At 43.9% G+C, this 18,235-nt stretch overlaps 1 protein-coding gene across 3 annotated transcripts in view; it reads left to right on the top strand.

Annotated features, from left to right (window-relative positions):
• The window catches only part of TOM1L2 (target of myb1 like 2 membrane trafficking protein), a 61,572-nt gene that overhangs the window by 14,389 nt on the left and 28,948 nt on the right, over window positions 1–18,235 (top strand). For all 3 annotated transcript variants that reach the window (XM_082312040.1, XM_082312039.1, XM_082312041.1), the window contains exons 2-7: window positions 8,861–8,945; window positions 9,639–9,717; window positions 11,385–11,534; window positions 15,905–16,039; window positions 16,994–17,152; window positions 17,921–18,037. In XM_082312040.1, the coding sequence (XP_082168166.1) occupies window positions 8,861–8,945; window positions 9,639–9,717; window positions 11,385–11,534; window positions 15,905–16,039; window positions 16,994–17,152; window positions 17,921–18,037 (725 nt within the window). The remainder of the gene's footprint in view (window positions 1–8,860; window positions 8,946–9,638; window positions 9,718–11,384; window positions 11,535–15,904; window positions 16,040–16,993; window positions 17,153–17,920; window positions 18,038–18,235) is intronic.

The raw sequence follows: 18,235 nt of genomic DNA, 5'->3' as shown, positions 1-18,235 counted from the left end.
AGTCACATTTCACGTTTATGTTTTAATAGCAGCGTTTTGATAGAAAGGAAAAAACCTCCTGTTGGTTACCATAATGTCTAAGTGTCCGTGACTGTCTTTCTAACAGCAAATTTAGAGAAGGCAAGGATAGACTGTTAGATCCAGGAGTATCCAAGTGTGTTATTCTAGTGCATCTCTGTCTTCCAAGTGAGATGTCTTGAACTGAGCAGCCATACAAATGCTGAGGACCTTTAGTCTTATATTCATTTTGCTTGGACAGCTGAAATATGTTTCCGTGGCCTCTGTATGGTCTTTCCCCAGGTCTTATTGATGATGCCGTGCAGGTCATTGATGGTTTCTTGAATCCAAGAGACAACTGCTGTCACAAAATGTAATGATGCTTTAAAGCAAAACAATTCTATAAGCTACAGCTCAGAGGAGAGATGTTATCATCTCATTCCATAGCTTGTCTTCCCTTGTGAGCTATCTTGTGTGTTTTGCTTTGCCTTGCAAAACTCTTTTTTTTTCACCCCTGAAAGATCTTTGTCCATTCTATAAAAGCATTTTGCATTTGACCTCGGCTGATAGCCTTTGCTTCTGAGAGAGCTCCACGGAGCTGAAGGAAGGGGGACCAGTAGGATGGAAGTAAAAGCCTGCTAATACTGTGGGTTCTTCTGTTCTCCGTCACATATTATGCAGAGTGAAATATAACACATCTGACTGTTTGATTTGCTAATTTCAGTCTTGGAGCACAGCTGGTAGGCAGGTGGACTGTTAAGAGGCAAGACAAAGATCTAAGATCCGCGATCTTCTGAACTTCCAAGGAAAAAAAAAAACCAAAAAAGATGTTTTTTGCTGCTTGAACACCAACCACTGTTGGAGGGAAGGGGAGAAATTTGAAATCAGAACTTTCTTGATTTTGGATCTCTCTAATGTAGTGCATTGGTGTGCATGCTTCTTGCATAAACAGAAGGTGATTTTTCATGCGTAATTCTTCCCAAACGTATGAATCAAGAGCCTCTGAAGCAACATCTGGAGAAATCCCAAGAGAGAAAACTGTGATTTCTCTGAACACAAAGATCTGTTCATTCACGAGATTCTGGTATTCAGACAGAAAATAGCACAGTTCTTCCATTTTCACTTAATGTGATTTGTAGCTAGTGCAATATTTAACTTCACTTTTGCCTTTTCTTTCAAGAACATTATGCAGGACCACAGTCACTTATTGGTGCTTATGGATAGACCTTTTGGGGAGATTTTTACCCTGGTTGTGTGTGCTGTCATCATAGAATTACAGAATCATTTAGGTTGGAAAAGACCCTTAAGATCATCGAGTCCAACCATTAACCTAGCACTGCCAAGTCCACCACTAAACCATGTCCCTAAACACCACGTCTGCCCGTCTTTTAAATACCTCCAGGGATGGAGACTCAACCACTTCCCTGGGCAGCCTGTTCCAGGGCCTGACTACTCTTTCGGTGAAGAAGTTTTTCCTAATATCCAACCTAAACCTCCCCTGGCGCAGCTTAAGGCCGTTTCCTCTCGTCCTGTCTCTTGTTACTTGGGAGAAGAGACCAACCCCCACCTCGCTACAACCTCCTTTCAGGTAGTTGTAGAGAGCAATAAGGTCTCCCCTCAGCCTCCTCTTCTCCAGGCTAAGCAACCCCAGCTCCCTCAGCCGCTCCTCATAAGACTTGTGCTCTAGACCCTTCACCAGCTTCGTTGCCCTCCTCTGGACACGCTCCAGCACCTCGATGTCCTTCTTGTAGTGAGGGGCCCAAAACTGAACACAGCACTCGAGGTGCGGCCTCACCAGTGCCCAGTACAGGGGCACTATCGCCTCCCTGGTGCTGCTGGCCACACTATTCCTGATACAAGCCAGGATGCCATTGGCCGTCATGGCCACCTGAGCACACTGCTGGCTCATGTTCAGGTGGCTGTCGACCAACACCCCCAGGTCCTTTTCCGCCAGGCAGCTCTGCAGCCACTCCTCCCCCAGCCTGTAGCGTTGCATGGGGTTGTTGTGACCCAAGTGCAGGACCTGGCACTCAGCCTTGTTGAATCTCATACAGTTGGCCCTGGCCCAATGATCCAGCCTGTCCAGGTCCCTCTGTAGGGCCTTCCTACCCTCCAGCAGATCGACACTTCCACCCAACTTGGTGTCATCTGCAAACTTACTGAGGGTGCACTCGATCCCCTCGTCCAGATCGTTGATAAAGATATGAAACAGGACCGGCCCCAGTACCGAGCCCTGGGGAACACCACTTGTGACTGTTTATTGTGATTCATTCAGCTAGAGTAGATGTTCTCGGTGCTTCCAGCAGTCCGTTTCTCATTCTCGGCTGTGTAAGCATGCATATGGTATGTGAGTTAAATAGCATAGACTTCAACTTGTGCAGTGCAATCCTAGTGAAAACCTTCAGGCTGTCTCCATTGGCAGGTTCAGTGCAATGGTCAGAGATGAGCATTGGAAGAGGGAAGCAGGGAAGAGCAAGGAGTCCTGCTTTATCTCATCCATGAGTGAACAAAGTCAAAATTTAAGTGTCACCAACATTGAACTGTGACTTTGAAGCAAAAGTAGTATGGACTGAAAGGGCTGTCAAAGCAGCTTCTCGAGGACAACCAGTGTTAGCATTTCTTTGTTAGGTGACTTTTGAGCTGGGCGGTGAAAGTTCCTCTGTTTTTTCCCTGCATTTAAAAGAGCATTCCGGTCCTGCCTTGCACGGCCTGCTTATTACGTGGTGGTTACACGGGCATTTCTGACTTGATTTCCTTCTGGTGACATCTCTCAGGTCGGAGCAGGTTGCTTGGGAAGAGGCTTGGCTGGGGGTGTGTGTGTGCTGAGACTGTTTACACTGAAAACTTTATGCTACTGACAGCGCCTTCTGAATGCCATAAAATTACATGATTTTAGTGTGAGCAGGGAAATACTGATATTGCCATTTGGCAGAGTGTGGAAATGTGGCCACAAGAGTTAGATCTCTTCCCTCTCTAGAGGGAAGGTGTGAATGAAAAAAATAGCACAATTTTTTCTCCTTTTCTTTGCAGACTAGAAATAAGCTAATGCTTGCGTGTGCATATGCAGTGTCCAAGGTCTGCAGCATGTCAGGCGTGGAGTGCCAGATTGTCTTTATTTCTACCAGAACATTTATGCTTTAATTTGGGAAACGTGGTGGGAACCGATAGCACCTTGTTTCTGAGAGAGACTTTCTGATAATCTCACTGGTGGCACCATGTCTCCGTGTGAGACACTAGCTCCTGGCCCCTGCTGCAGTGGCGAAGTCAGCAATAACAGGGCGCTCGGAGTTGCTCTCGGGGCAGAAGCTGTGCAAGGCACCCTTGGCACCCAGGCTGGGAGTTGCCAGCCCTTGTGTTATGCAATTAAACTATACCATAAACTCTTCAGTTCAGTGAGGGGAGGGGCAGGAAGGACTCTGACTCATTGCCTTTTTCCTTGTCTAATTTAACATTTCTTATGTCGCCCTGGAATCCCTTGGTCATGTTCCAGAGTCCTTGTGTGAACGAGTGCCATTTAGATGCCTTTTAATGAGGTTGAAAGAGATTGAGGAACTGGCACTGTTGACTTTTTTAAAAGGTATTTGCATGATTTGCATGCCATTCCTTCGCAGTTGTGTGATAGTTTCCAAAATCTGTTTAATCTTGTGAGTGGTATCTATTTGCTGTTTGACGAGGAGCCTCAGAGAGATGCATGGCTTCCAAAATGTCCAATAAATACTGGACAGGTTATTGAGTATTTTTAATTTACTGCATTTTGGATATGTTAGGCAGGGATTCTCTTATGGATGAGTGCAGGCAGAGCTGTTTCACCAGAAATCCAGAACTACAACCTGCTGCGTTTTGGTTCTGGAAGAGCTCTACAGGCTTTCAATTCATTGCAGCGTAATCCTGTGCTTCAAACAAACCACACAGAAACCCGTATGCCTTCTCTGCAGTCAGTTAACTCCTTTGTAACAGTTGAGAGAGCACTGCAGCAGCAAATCTGGGTCACGCACCCTACAAAGGACAAACGACTACAGATGACAAGAGCTTGTGTGCTCTCTGTCGCTGAAGAAGAGACTAAAATTAGCTTCTGACTCTTATTCGAATTAAAAATTACCCAAGGGGAAAAGAACTAATTCTCAAAAAGACAACTGTTACGTCTTAAACCCACACAGTCTCAACCATGTATTACTCCAACTGAAAAACAGAAATGCAAAAATAAAAAGGTGGTAGCCAAACTTTCTGGGAGAAAGGGATAATTTTCCCTAGTGTATCTCGGAAGGGAAACGTGAATGAGGTTATTGGGGACCCCAGACGAGTGTTCCTATGCCACTCTCCATACAGTGCTGCAGCAGCATCTCTTCAGTCTACCATCTCCAAAAATCTCAGTTTTTAGCTGTAGAGTAGTGCCATATACACATTTTGTCAAAAGAAACCTTAACTAAATGGGTCTTACAAGACCAATGAATGAATTGGCTGCTAGCACAACTTTGTGCAGGATCAGCATTTTCCACAAGCATTTATAAAAAGTGATAGCAGAACCAGAGAGTACGAATATTGCTAAGTCGCTGCCTGATGCCAAATGCTGTCAAGAACACACAAATTTGTTAATATAGTTTTAGATTAAGACAACAAATCGTACGCGCAGATTAAGGAATACCCGCTATTTAAGACATAATCTCTCATTTTGCAGCACTGTGCTTATAAATCCTTTGCAGCTTTGGAGATCACCTTCTCCAGCAGAGCAGATGTAGTGATTTTTTTTTTTAATATCTCTGAGTATTAAGGGGTTTTCTCTAATGTTAAATAAAATGTTTTCCTAAGCAACAAGGACTATATGGAGGTGAAGGCAGATCACATTCTATAGCAATAAAGCCTTATGTACAATATAAGAACAAAATGCAACTAAAAAATGATTGTTATAGGTAGCTTTGCACAAAGATGAATTCCTGTATGCCAGAAAACATTAAACAGCTCTGCCTGCACTCTTCCTTAAGAGAATCCCTGCCTAACATAAATTAAAATCAAAAATACTCAAGAACCTGTCCAGTATTTATTGGACATTTTGGAAGCCATGCGTCTCTCTGAGGCTCCTCCTCAAACAGAAAGAGTTTTTGTTGCCAAAGTGAACTCTACCATGAGGTGGTGATGGCTGAAAATGACCCAGAGGTGAAGACGGCACAGCTGGGGGTTTTGCAGCCTCTGTTTCCTCCCCGGTGGGTGAGACCCTGTGCCTTGCAGCACTGCCTCTCTGAATGGGAAGCGAGGCCTGCAAAGAAGGATCTCCTGTTACATACTCTCCTTTCCCATGAGCTCCTCTCCATTCTGGAGATAGATGGCTTCTTTTCAGCACTCTCTGCTTGGGTTTTGCATAGCTGTCTGGTTTGTCTCAGACTTACACAATTACTGTCCTTGGTGGAGCTGCTTTAGCCACAGTTCTGGTGTAGGCAAGTCACTGAAACTTGAATTACCCAGACACGTAGTCTTTCTCCAAATAATGTCCCATAATTGTGGCCTGTGGGCATCTATATCCTCAGTCACAGTGATAGAAATGTTAATGGGTAAAACATCGTTAGTAAACAGAAAAAGAGATCTGTGAAGTCCTTGGAGCCTGGTGTTCTCAAACAAAATCTGCCTTGTTCTGGGGGACAGATTAGGGTCTGATGTAAAGAGAGAAGGATAGTTGGAGAAGATGGTACCTGTGTCTTTGTTTCTGCTTTAAATTGGAACTCAGGAAAAAAAGGAGAGCCTACCACCTTTGGAAGAAGGGGCAGGTGACTCAGGAGGACTACAAGGATGTTGTGAGGTTATGCAGGGAGAAGATTAGAAAGGCGAAGGCCCAGCTAGAACTTAAACTGGCCACCACTGTTAAAGATAACAAAAAATATTTTTACAACTATATCAGCGACAAAAGGAGGGCCAGGGAGAATCTCCATCCTTTGTTGGATGCGGAGGGAAACATTGCCACGAAGGATGAGGAGAAGGCTGAGGTACTTAATGCCTTCTTTGCCTCAGTCTTTAATAGTCAGACTGGTCATCCTCGGGGTTTTCAGGCCCCTGAGCTGGGAGATGGAGATAGGATGCAGAATGAAGCCCCAGTTGTCGAAGAGGTGGCAGTCACTGACCTGCTCCTCCACCTGGATGCCCACAAGTCTATGGGGCCAGATGGGATCCACCCAAGGATACTGAGGGAGCTGGCAGAGGAGCTGGCCAAGCCACTCTCCATCATTTAGCAGCAGTCCTGGTCAACCAGGGAGGTCCCAGATGACTGGAAGTTAGCAAATGTGATGCCCCTCTACAAGAAGGGTCGGAAGGAGGATCCGGGGAACTACAGGCCTGTCAGCCTGACCTCGGTGCCGGGAAAGGTTATGGAGCAGATCATCTTGAGTGCCATTACGCGGCACGTGCGGGACAACCGGGGGATCAGGCTCAGCCAGCACGGGTTTATGAAAGGGAGATCCTGCTTCAGTAACCTGGTCTCCTTCTATGACAAGGTGACCCGCTTAGTGGATGAGGGGCAGGCTGTGGATGTTGTCTACTTGGGCTTTAGTAAGGCCTTTGGCACTGTGTCCCACAGCATTCTCCTGGAGAAGCTGGCTGCTCACAGCTTGGGTAAGTGCACTCTGCTCTGGGTTAAAAACTGGCTGGACGGCCAAGCCCAGCGAGTGGTGGTTAACAGAGACAAATCCAGTTGGCGGCCAGTCACGAGTGGTGTTCCCCAGGGCGTAGTACTGGGGCCGGTCCTGTTCAATATCTTCATTGATGATCTGGATGAGGGGATTGCGTGTACCCTCAGTAAGTTTGCAGATGACAACAAGTTGGGTGGAAGTGTCGATCTGCTGGAGGGTAGGAAGGCCCTACAGAGGGACCTGGACAGGCTGGATCATTGGGCCAGGGCCAACTGGATGAGGTTCAACAAGGCTGAGTGCCAGGTCCTGCACTTGGGTCACAACAACCCCATGCGACGCTACAGGCTGGGGGAGGAGTGGCTGCAGAGCTGCCTGGCGGAAAAGGACCTGGGGGTGTTGGTCGACAGCCGCCTGAACATGAGCCAGCAGTGTGCTCAGGTGGCCATGAGGGCCAATGGCATCCTGGCTTGTATCAGGAATAGTGTGGCCAGCAGCACCAGGGAGGTGATAGTGCCCCTGTACTGGGCACTGGTGAGGCCACACCTCGAGTGCTGTGTTCAGTTTTGGGCCCCTCACTACAAGAAGGACATCGAGGTGCTGGAGCGTGTCCAGAGGAGGGCAACGAAGCTGGTGAAGGGTCTAGAGCACAAGTCTTATGAGGAGCGGCTGAGGGAGCTGGGGTTGCTTAGCCTGGAGAAGAGGAGGCTGAGGGGAGACCTTATTGCTCTCTACAACTACCTGAAAGGAGGTTGTAGCCAGGTGGGGGTCCCTTCTCCCAAGTAAGAAGAGACAGGATGAGAGGAAATGGCCTCAAGCTGCGCCAGGGCAGGTTTAGGTTGGATATTAGGAAAAACTTCTTCACCGAAAGGGTAGTCAGGCACTGGAACAGGCTGCCCAGGGAAGTGGTTGAGTCTCCATCCCTGGAGGTATTTAAGAGATGGGTAGACGTGGTGTTTAGGGACATGGTTTAGTGGTGGACTTGGCAGTGCTGGGTTAATGGTTGGACTCGATGATCTTAAGGGTCTTTTCCAACCTTAACGATTCTATGATTCTATGTTTAGAAGCTTTTTTCTTGGTTTGTTTTACATTTTAAAAATGCTTTTGTTTACCCTATTTACCTTCCAACATTGGATGCCAGGGATCTGTAGAAAAACCTAGACTAATTTAGCAGAGAGGGTCACGTTTGGCTTGAAGGTCCCCTTTTTACGTGTCTCTGGTGACAGGCTTTATGTTCAACTCGATAGCATCTCTGAATGTGGGTAGTGTAACGCAGATAGGGTTCGAATGCTGCAAGTGAGATGTGTGAAAAATTCAGGGGATGTTCTAGGCACCACTAGACAGAACTATATTGATTTAGGAGGAAATCCCAAGGAGGAAATAGTTCTTGTCAACTGATTACTTGAAGTTATGGTTATGCTACTCTTGCAGACGTCTATAAATTAAGCCGCCAACAGTTGGCATCTGCCAGTGTCAGAGTGCTATAGGTCATCCTTTGCATAGAATTTAGTCTGATGCCGGAGTGACTTACCTGCCATGCAAATAGTGAGGGAGCATTTGGGAGTAAGGAGGAAGGTGGATTGTGCTTGGGAGATGTGTACATAGCCCCAACATGGAGAGGAGATTGGGGACATAGCGTGGGACAGAGAGCAGCAGTGCCCAGCCCCCTGGGAAGCAGATATCGAGGGACTGCATAGAGGAGTCCCAGGCAAAAAGGGGTGCCCGCAAATGATATTGTGACTTGAATTTTCATGGGCTAAATGTTTTCATGTGCTGGTGGTTCCTTCCATACTGAAATTCTGGACTTCCTTGAATTCTGTCCCCAAGTTGCTATCTTTCCTCCCTCAATTCATGTAGAGATATTATCTACTAAAAGAGGGAGGAGGTCATGTTGATTTGGGGGCAGATTTTCCTACCTCGTAATTTGCCAGCAATGCAGCATCTGAGAATTTTAAATTGGAATTAGCTGACATTTTCTTACTGTCCCAGGAATTCAGGAGTTTTTGAAGAACAGCCCATCTATGTGGGCTGAAGGTAGTGAGCTTGAGGGGTAATTGATTCTGTCTGGAAACCTCTACGCTGATCCCTAAAACCAGGAGGGAAGGTTTGACATTGCTTACAGTCAGTGGGGACTTTTTTTTTTCCCTCCATCTTTCTTTTACTGGATAGTTTCAGCTCAGAGTAACTGAAGATGGATTGAAGTATAGTACCTAATCAGGAAAATGTGAAAGGATTTATTTTTCTTTACTTTACAGAAAAGGCCACAGATGGCTCTCTGCAGAGTGAAGACTGGACACTTAACATGGAAATCTGTGACATTATCAACGAGACAGAAGAAGGGTATGTGCTATTTCAGCAAACTTTGAAAGGTTCATGAACACAATCTTCATCCAGTGGTATTCAGCATGTGAGGAGGTGCAGTGAGTCTGGGGACAGATGCTCATAGTTTGAATGCAGTTTGCATATGAGTTGCTTAGTTTTCCTGCTCCTTAGACATTTCAGAAAACTACTGTATGATGCAGCACTTTCTGTGGTCAGTCTCTGCTTGGGAGGGCTGGCATGAAAAATGTATTGCTGGAGATGGTACCGAGTTTGTACTTTTGGGGTTCTTGTTTTCAGCAGGTGTATCTCTTTGCAGTGCTGCAATGCTATTAGTTTCAGCCATTTGAATAGAGAGCTTCTCTGATACATCTACTTGAGCACCAGAAAAGCTGTGCTGGTTGCAGTTTGCAGGAGCACTGATCACTGGCCTTATGCCCTGGGCCTTTTTCTGAGTGGCTGTCAATCTTCCCTGCTTGATCAACATCCTGCCTTTTTGGAGGCCCTGGGCATTGCTCTGGTCTTGACTTCTGTGATGTCTTGTCTCCTCACACAATTCTGCATGACCCTAGTTTGGTTGTAGTCAAGTAACCTGAAGTTAACACACATGCTTATGTCCAGCTGCAAATGGTAGAGGATTCCTTTTCCCACAGTATATGGCTTGTGAAATGCCTGTCTGAGCTGTCTTTTAAAAATGGTGTGTTTCTCCTTCAGTCCAAAGGATGCCATTCGAGCACTGAAGAAGAGGCTGAATGGAAACAAAAATTACAGAGAGGTCATGCTGGCACTGACGGTGAGTGGAGGCAGGCTGGAATGCCTCAAAAGGGCAGAACCCTTTTCTTTAGTCATTTTCCTTTTCCTGGCACTCTCTTGAATATACACACTATTTGCTTTAACAGCCACTGCTCTGCCCTTTTCTTCTCTCCAATTGCCTCCTCAATTCCTTGGGGAGAGTTGCTGGAAGCTTTGCATAGCGTTTTTCTGACTCAGTTGATTTCTGCTTTTTTCTGGGCTCTTGTTCATCCCAAGTACTGACTGAGGAAAGTTAAAGTAGCCCAAATGGGTCTGTGTACCCTGTGGGGCTTTCCCTTCTACTTTGATCTCGCTGTGTCCTACTGTTTCTCCACTCCAAGACAACAGCTGTGGGCATATCTGCAAGTGAGGATGATGAACTTGCCATATTTTCAGCTTCATGAGTAGCTGATGCACAATTTCCCTTGTGAATGGATCTCTGTAGGAGACTCAAATTAATTTATGCTGATCTAATTTCACTCAATAAAGTGTAAATTATATTCTGTGCATTTAGGCAGCACTGCTAAGGTGGGAGATAATTTGCCAGCAACCTTTCCTACTGATGACTTTAGCTAGGGGTTTCCTGGGTAATGCAGCACTCCTGAATGCGCGGTGCTGGGCAGGCTCTGCGCCGCAGCAGTCTGAGGAATGAGCAGCAGTAACTAGATCGAGTTATACTGCTATGGGTAGGTGATCTGTATGATTCTTTCACACAGCTCTTGTTGCATCTCCCTGATGAAGCGTGACTGTACTTTCTGTCTTCTTGCCATTTCCTATCCTGGATTGTCATTTTGACAGATTACCGAAGACCAAACCATGAGATTATCCATTGTGCAGGAAAGAGCGAAATTCATCAGGAATGAGTCCATGTCATCAGGGCTGATGAAAGTAGCTGAAGTAGGAGAGTAATTACAGACTCCTCAGATACAGAGTCACAGTGGTTATTAGGCATGGCTGTAAGGAAAAGTGACGCATTGGATTTATCTCCATGCTAATCATGTTCTTCAGAGAAAAATCAACAGCTGTTCTTCCATGGCAGTTGAATGGCAAGTGGAAGGTGCCTCTAGCTAGGTTGCAGGGGGAAAATGTGTCAAAGTATAACCTGTCAGAGCATTCACAAGGGAGTGTTTTGAATGAGTGAAGATCATTCACCTGAATTCCCAACTCTAAAACATGGCTTATAGCTCAGAGCAAGCGGGTCCAGCTGTGTTCCAGGTACATAGAAAATGGTGGAGTGCCACAGCACGATAATATTTCACTGTGACAGGATGTCCTCTGTCTTACCTGCTCTTGATGTGATGCTGTGTGCTACTTAGCTGTTCAGCTGTGCCGTTTGGAAAGTTCTGCTTTGAAGAGGAAGAAGCTTTATATTTCTTTACCTTGAAAACAGGCAAAGGTAGATCACAAAAGTGTCCAATACGTTAATGGTGGGTGGGGTACAGCTAAATATGTGTGTAGAGAAGGAAGCTTTTTGGTAAAATTGGAGAAGAAAAGAAGAATTAATAGCATAAGTGTAATTTCTCCTCTGTCTTCTCTCCCTCCCATCAGCAGTTTTAAAATAAAAAAAAAAACAAACCAACAAACCCAAAATCAGAAACCAGCCACACAGGTGCAGTGTGTGTGATCAAGCTTTGCTCCAAAAATGAATGTTTTTTTGTGTGTGCGTAGGTGCTGGAGACCTGTGTGAAGAACTGTGGCCATCGCTTTCATGTCTTAGTGGCAAACCGTGACTTCATAGATGGTGTTCTGGTGAAAATCATCTCGCCCAAGAATAATCCCCCCACTATTGTACAGGATAAAGTACTAGCGCTGATTCAGGTACACAGCTTGTCTCTGCTTCCATATGTTGCTGCCTGAAATAAGGACTGTCTGCTTCAGTGCTACGCATCGCTAAACATGCTGTCATCATTAAAAATGTGGCAAGTTTTTATATGTAAAAACAAACAGTATATCCAGATTGGCAGGGAAGAAGAGCAGACATGCACATGCACAGATATTTTATCCAGGGAGAAACGCCTGGATTCTAGTTAGAGGGGTATGACTCTAAAGCAAGAGGACTTAATAAAAGATAAATGGATGGCTTTGCAATTTAACAGTCAAATCTAGAAGCTACAGACCTGCTTCTGTGATGGGCTTGTCATCTGAGGCCAGGAAATTTTAGAGGATCATGCTTTTGCTGTCAGTTGCAGAACACTTACCTTTCTGTGTCTGTTTCCCTGACCGTAAAATGGAGCTGTTTCCCTCCATTAGAAAGCATTCTAAATTCCTTTTAAAGATGGTTATAGAGAAGTAAATGACCATATAGGAATTAAAATGGTTTTGGTGTCTTTTCTCTGGTTATTGTGCAGTAAAAGTGCACTGTCAGATCCTTGCCTGCAGTGGGGAAGTTCAGACGTAGGCCTGTCTGCCACTTCTCCTTCTGTGCAGCATAACAATAAACAGCCATGTTAATTCCACAAACCATTAGCAACACATGAGGAAACATTGGTGCCTGCCTGGAGGAAATCTCACAATTATAGGAAGCTTTATCACTAAGCTCCTACAGGCTATCGCATACACCAGAGACTAAAAGACACTGTGTAGTTAAAATGATATAAACCTGCTGCAGTGTTTCTTGTAGGAAGGTATTTACAAACGCGCAGCATAGTTTTCCAAATATAGTTCTGATTTTTGTGGCAAAGCATGCAGTTGAATTTCTACTGGTTTATTTGTTATTTGGATACACAGATAGGACATCGTTAGAGCATGACAATGTAAATAAGTGATTTCCGAACAGGAGATAGGCTGGATGGGGAAATTCAGTGGGCATTGCATTGGGGTCTGTGGGTCCCTTTATTTCTGGTGTGTGATCTCAAGGCTTTCTAAAAAAATTGCACAAAATCAATGAAATTATTAAAAGCAATTCTTGTGCATCTGACTGAGCCCTTGGGTGTCTGCCTGCTTTGGTGGGAGAGCTGATGCGTGCGGTGACCAGGAGATGAGGTTAAATACTGTCCCATAAAGAGAAACTGTGCATGTTTCTGTGTTGTTTGCTCTGCTACGGTGTTTTAGAGGATGTTGTTTATGCTGGGTCCTGGATTTAAGTGGATTCCCAGTCATCAATGCGACTAAGATGGAAGTGTTTGTAACATAACCAAAAAGCCGCAGTCATTGCCTCAGTATATTAAACAGAGCTTTATCTGAGTAGACTTAGTGCAGTAGAGCTAAAAGCCTCACTCTGGGTACTAAATGCCTTTTGGTATAAAAAGCTTGACAATTATGAAAGTTGCCTGTGGGTGGGTTCTGTTAGTGTGTCTTTAGCTGGAGGTGGCAGGGGACTTTGTTTTCCAGATTGCCTGACAAGATTGGAAGAGTGATTGCAGTCGCTCATCTCAGCTGCCCTATTGACATGCACGCCCAAAATATCCCGTACGTCATGGCCACTTTGCTCAGCCTAGACTTTGCTCTTTAGAGCTCCCGGCAGTTGGAGCTAACTCCATTCCAGGGAGCTGATCTCTTCTCAGCTCTGCTCCACTAACATTACATTTATCCCCTTCTGTAGGCTTTCTACAATTTGTTATCAGGGAATTAATAAGAACAGAAATGAGAGGATTAATAGCAATTGGAAGCATGGAAAAAAGCTGTACAAACAGCATATGTCTTCAACCATACAGCTCTTGTACTCCTGGGCCTTTCCATAGCAAAGGTAGATAAAGCTGCCATCCAATTTCTTACCTAGAGACTTGACTGTTTTGAGATGTTGGGCATCTTGTGTCTCACTTTCTTAACCTGTTTCCCAGTGTACATGAATTAGCATGTATTACATATTGCTTATCCTTCCTTCTTCACCTTGCTAAAAGGCCTTGGTAGTATTCCTTATTCTGTGCCTCTGGTAAAAGCTTGCGTATGACCTCAGAGTTCATACCACTTTGCTGCCCAGTAGCTGAGCACTGTCATAAAAGATGAATCATGGGAGACTTTTAGTAGCACAGCAAATTCTTTTGAAGGTACATGTGTTAAAAAGTGTCTGACACTGGAAAAATTGTCTTGTGATGGTCACTGATTTAGGGACCAGATTTGCAATAGTATTTAATTAACCTGTTTGGGCACGCAGAGGTGCCAAGTGGGATTTATGCAGCAGCATCCTTAGATATCTACCTTTCATAACCTTGCCCAAAGTCTTAAAAGATCTGAATTCAATCTCATCTCTGTCATACGCTTGTTTGGACAATGGGCAGGTCTCCTAAGCTCTGTGTGTAGCTCCTTATCTGTAAAGTACAGCTAATATTACTGTTGCCTAGTTGAATTGTAAGCTGCCTAGGACAGGGATTGTCTTACAACATGTGTAGACAGCACTTAGGACAATAGCACCCGGTCCTGCTTGTGACCTCTGGGAGACACACTAATGTAGATAATGCTCCCAGCTCAGGTGAAGAAGAATACAAGTGTCTCCTTTCTCCAGGGAAGTGAGTTGCAGAAGAGAGAATATATTAAAAAGGTAGAGTGCAAATGAAGTGAGTTCACTCCAACAAAATCTGTAGGAAGTCCATGAAAGGGAGGATGCATTAGTACAACCTCCTGGGCAAACAAGCCTCATTAAAAGTTGGGGGCAGCAATGCAGCATACTTTTGCCTCAAAGTTTCTTTTGAGTGATTATTAAATAGAGCATCCCTTGCCTAAGATTTTTCGCTCTTACTTGCAAATAGAGTTGAAGTGGGGAACACCATTATGTAGAAGCATCATTCAGGTGACTTCTTATGTAAATTGAAAATGAAGAGAAAGTGCAAGGGTAGAGTTACTTGTACAGTCAATATCTCTGTCAGAATTAGGGAAGGTTTGGAAGGTCAGTTCCAAGGAAACAGAATGGCTCTTTGCAGTTGGAGCTGTTTTCTCTGGCTCAAGTAGGGCTGTTTGGACTTGCACTGCATCAGAACAGTTGATGCAGTTAATTTACTCTTAACAAAGCTGAGAAGCAAACCCAGAATTGTTAGCTTGCAACTGATAATGGATTGTCTCCTGGGCATGTAGGGTAGGAAATGCTCTTTCTTAGAACTGAAGAGAATAGGAATGTAAGTTAAATATTAATATTATTTCTTATCTTGGTTTGCTATCTTTGATTTCTCTCCTCTCAAATATAAAAAGTGGTTAAAAACAGCTTTTAAAATAAAAATAGTCAAAGAACTAGTGTAAAAGTGATGACTAAATTAATTAAGTTCAGAGCCCACACAGAGCTCTCACAGTAATTCTGGATCCAGCACACTGATACTCTGCCTCACATATGTGGGGGCTTGGGGAATGCTTCATTTCTAACTGAGTCATAATATTTAATTTTTTCCTTCCCCTAAATTTTTAATACTTGGCTGATTTCCAGCAAAAGTGAAAGGGGGTAGAGAGTTTCTAGATATTATGCTCCTAGCAGCTTCATGAGTACAGGAGGCTGGCTAGCGAAGAGAAACGCTTAGTACTCCCACTGAAGGAAAAGCTCAAATGTGAATTGAAGTCTTTTTAGACAGGAGGGAATTCATGCGGGAGAGATATTATGAGTATTCTGGCTGTGGGAAATTCTCCCTTTAAGCTTGTTCTTTCTGACACACTGGGGTGTCTAAGTGTTGGATATGCTCTGTAAGAACCCAGGCTTCATCAGTTCTGCTGCTCATGGGACTGCATGTTTCACAATATAAGAACCTCAGAAACTACCTTTTTTATTTAAGTTTGGTCCAAATAAAATACTGAAGAAAACTTGACAGCTGTGTTTTTCCTTTGGCAATAAATGAGGGTGTTTCACAAAGTAAATTGAGATTACCTCAGATTATTGCATGACTTTATGAATTTTGCTTAGATCGATTTAGTCTTTCATACAGACTTTTTCTAGTGGGTCATTGGCCATAGAATATGCAAGAAAAGATCAGCATGCAATCACTGCGAAGTAGAGGAGATTGGAAGAGGCTTTCATTTGCATTTACAGATTTTGATGATGTCAGGGGCTAGACATAGCTACTGTGCACTGGGGTCCTGTCTATTTTATGTTTGAATAAAATGTGTACGTGACTGTCTTAAAAATATTTGTAGGATCTTTTAGACCAGGTCTAATGATTACAGCTTCCCTTTGAAGCTGAAATACATGAAAGCTTTTGTAGTCAGTATCTGAGGTCAGGGTGGAGCTGGAACTTCATTTGGAAGGTTTATGGATAATCCCTCATGTTTTCCAGGCTTGGGCTGATGCCTTTCGAAGTAGCCCTGATTTAACTGGAGTAGTGCATATTTATGAAGAACTCAAGAGGAAAGGCATAGAGTTTCCCATGGCAGATCTTGATGCTCTGTCTCCAATACACACACCACAGAGGGTAAGCTGCAGCATTGCCATTCCAGGGGTGTTTTCTCAAGGTGTCTAAATAGTTGGGTAACTACTCTTCTTTCCCCTCCTGTTGCTCTGAATTTGGCTCATTTTCTCACTCCTAGAAGGGCTTTTTTAATAGTGAAAGGGCATGTAGGAGAAGCTAATGGAATCTCCTCCCTTGAGTCAAACATCAATCTGAGCAGAGAAAAGAGTTTGGAGGAGGTTTGTACACTTGTCTTGTGCCACAAAACCATCAGACGAATGCAACTAATTTGCTCAGAGAGAGTCCAGCAGGATATATGATTGAGATTTACTTCTTTTTCTCAAACGTGTAGTTATTTCTGTTGGTGATAACCCTGAACCAAGGCCTGCCTGTCTTTCAAAGGTGTACGGAGTCTGAATCTCTCACTGATCCCATGGTAACATGAGGTCTTTACACCTTTAAAAAGTTAGGTCTGTAAAGTTGACAGAACTGCTGCTAGGAAGTAACTTAATGATCACAGGTGTTTTGGTTATTCACTCTGAAAACTGAAGTTAACGAATCTTTGAAGTGGTAAATGCAAGTGATCAAGGACTGAAAGATTACAATTCATGTGCCAAGATTAATTAAATCCAATATCTATGTATCACATTGTTTTTTGTAAGCCTGCAATTTGATTCCTAGTTTAAAACAATTTATAGTTAATTTATCTTTGGCTCTTGTTTTTATTTTGCTTCTCACTTTTCTTGTAAAGGTAAATTGGCTTAAATGCATGTGGGTTGGGTCAGAAGATACGGGCATGCATTTTTGTTGCAGCTGTCTGTTTATGGGCTGGCCTGCCAGTCTGTTCTCGTAACTACACTGACCTTTTCCACAAGGTGCAATTATGTTCTATATTTGAATGTATTTGGCCTGAGGTTGCTGACAAAGCAAGTGCTGTCACAATTCAGCTTTTGAACTCCTGTCTTTCTGATGTGGCAGAGTGTTCCTGAAGTTGATCCTGCAGCAAATATGCACAATTCACAGTCTCAGCAAAGGATGAGCACCAGTTCTTATTCGTCATCTTCTCCAACGGCATATTCTGCTCCTCAGGCCCCAGCTCTGAATGTGACTGGTCCCATCACTGCTAATTCTGAACAGGTATTGGGATGATGATTCTTTTGAGTGAGACTCTTTCAGCAATCAAACCAATTTGCAGAGGAACTTTCATTTAACTCTTTTTACTTCGATTGCCTCCTAGGTCTGGTTCTACTTAGTAACCTTTCCTCCTATTATACTGTAAAATCTAGGCTTTAGATTTGTATGTATGGCCTCCTAATGGCAGCAGTTACGAAACCTCACAATCTGATATACCAGTCCACTCAGCACTTGTGCAGTAGGTTAGCAGTTATACTCATTAGCCCCCCCTCCTTTAAAGGCACAGAATGTTTTGCAGATGCAGGAATTCTTTCTAACAGGGAGTTAAGTCTGCATCCGTAAGACCCTTGCAAATGCCCTAATATAGGATCTTCTTTTCTTTCTGAAAAAATAACAACTTCAGAGCCAAAGATCCTGCTCAAAAGTTGTACATCTTTCCCCACATCTGAATGAGGCACACGAGGTGTACTGCAGCCGAGGTCTGTTTTTAGCTGCTGTTTTCAATTGTTTCCCTTCCATACAAGCATAGCACATCTGGGTTTGTGATGATAGTGAGTGGTTCTACAAAGTTCTTTCCTTTTTCTGTGGCTTTTCTAAAATTCTCTCCTGGGTAAACTTTTTATCTTTATATTTTTTTTCCCTGCTAGAATGTCTGGAGCCTCAGATATCAAGTCAGACAGAACCAGAGGTATCACAAAGTCAGTTCTTGAAAATGGTCTGCTTAAACCAAAAGATTATGCAGTATTTTTCTGTCTTTTTACCCCAATTTAGATTGCCCGGCTGCGCAGTGAACTGGATATTGTTCGTGGGAATACAAAAGTGATGTCTGAAATGCTGACAGAAATGGTACCTGGACAAGAAGATTCCTCAGACCTTGAGTTACTCCAGGTAAGTTTCCTAGCAAATGTGATTCTGATCCTTTCTGTGCTTGAGTTTTTCGGGGGGGGGGGTGGGGGGGGTGGGGGGTGGTTTTTGTTGTAGTTCAATTCACTGCCTTGGTTTGTTTGTTTTACAAAATTAATGTGGACTGCGCTTGACCCTGGTTAGTCTCATTGCTTGATGTTCTTCATTCATTAAAGTTTCCGG

The sequence above is a fragment of the Platalea leucorodia genome (assembly GCF_965183815.1).
Source record: "Platalea leucorodia genome assembly, chromosome: 5".
Taxonomy (NCBI): Eukaryota; Metazoa; Chordata; class Aves; order Pelecaniformes; family Threskiornithidae; genus Platalea; species Platalea leucorodia.
This window is presented reverse-complemented; position numbering and strand designations above follow the sequence as displayed.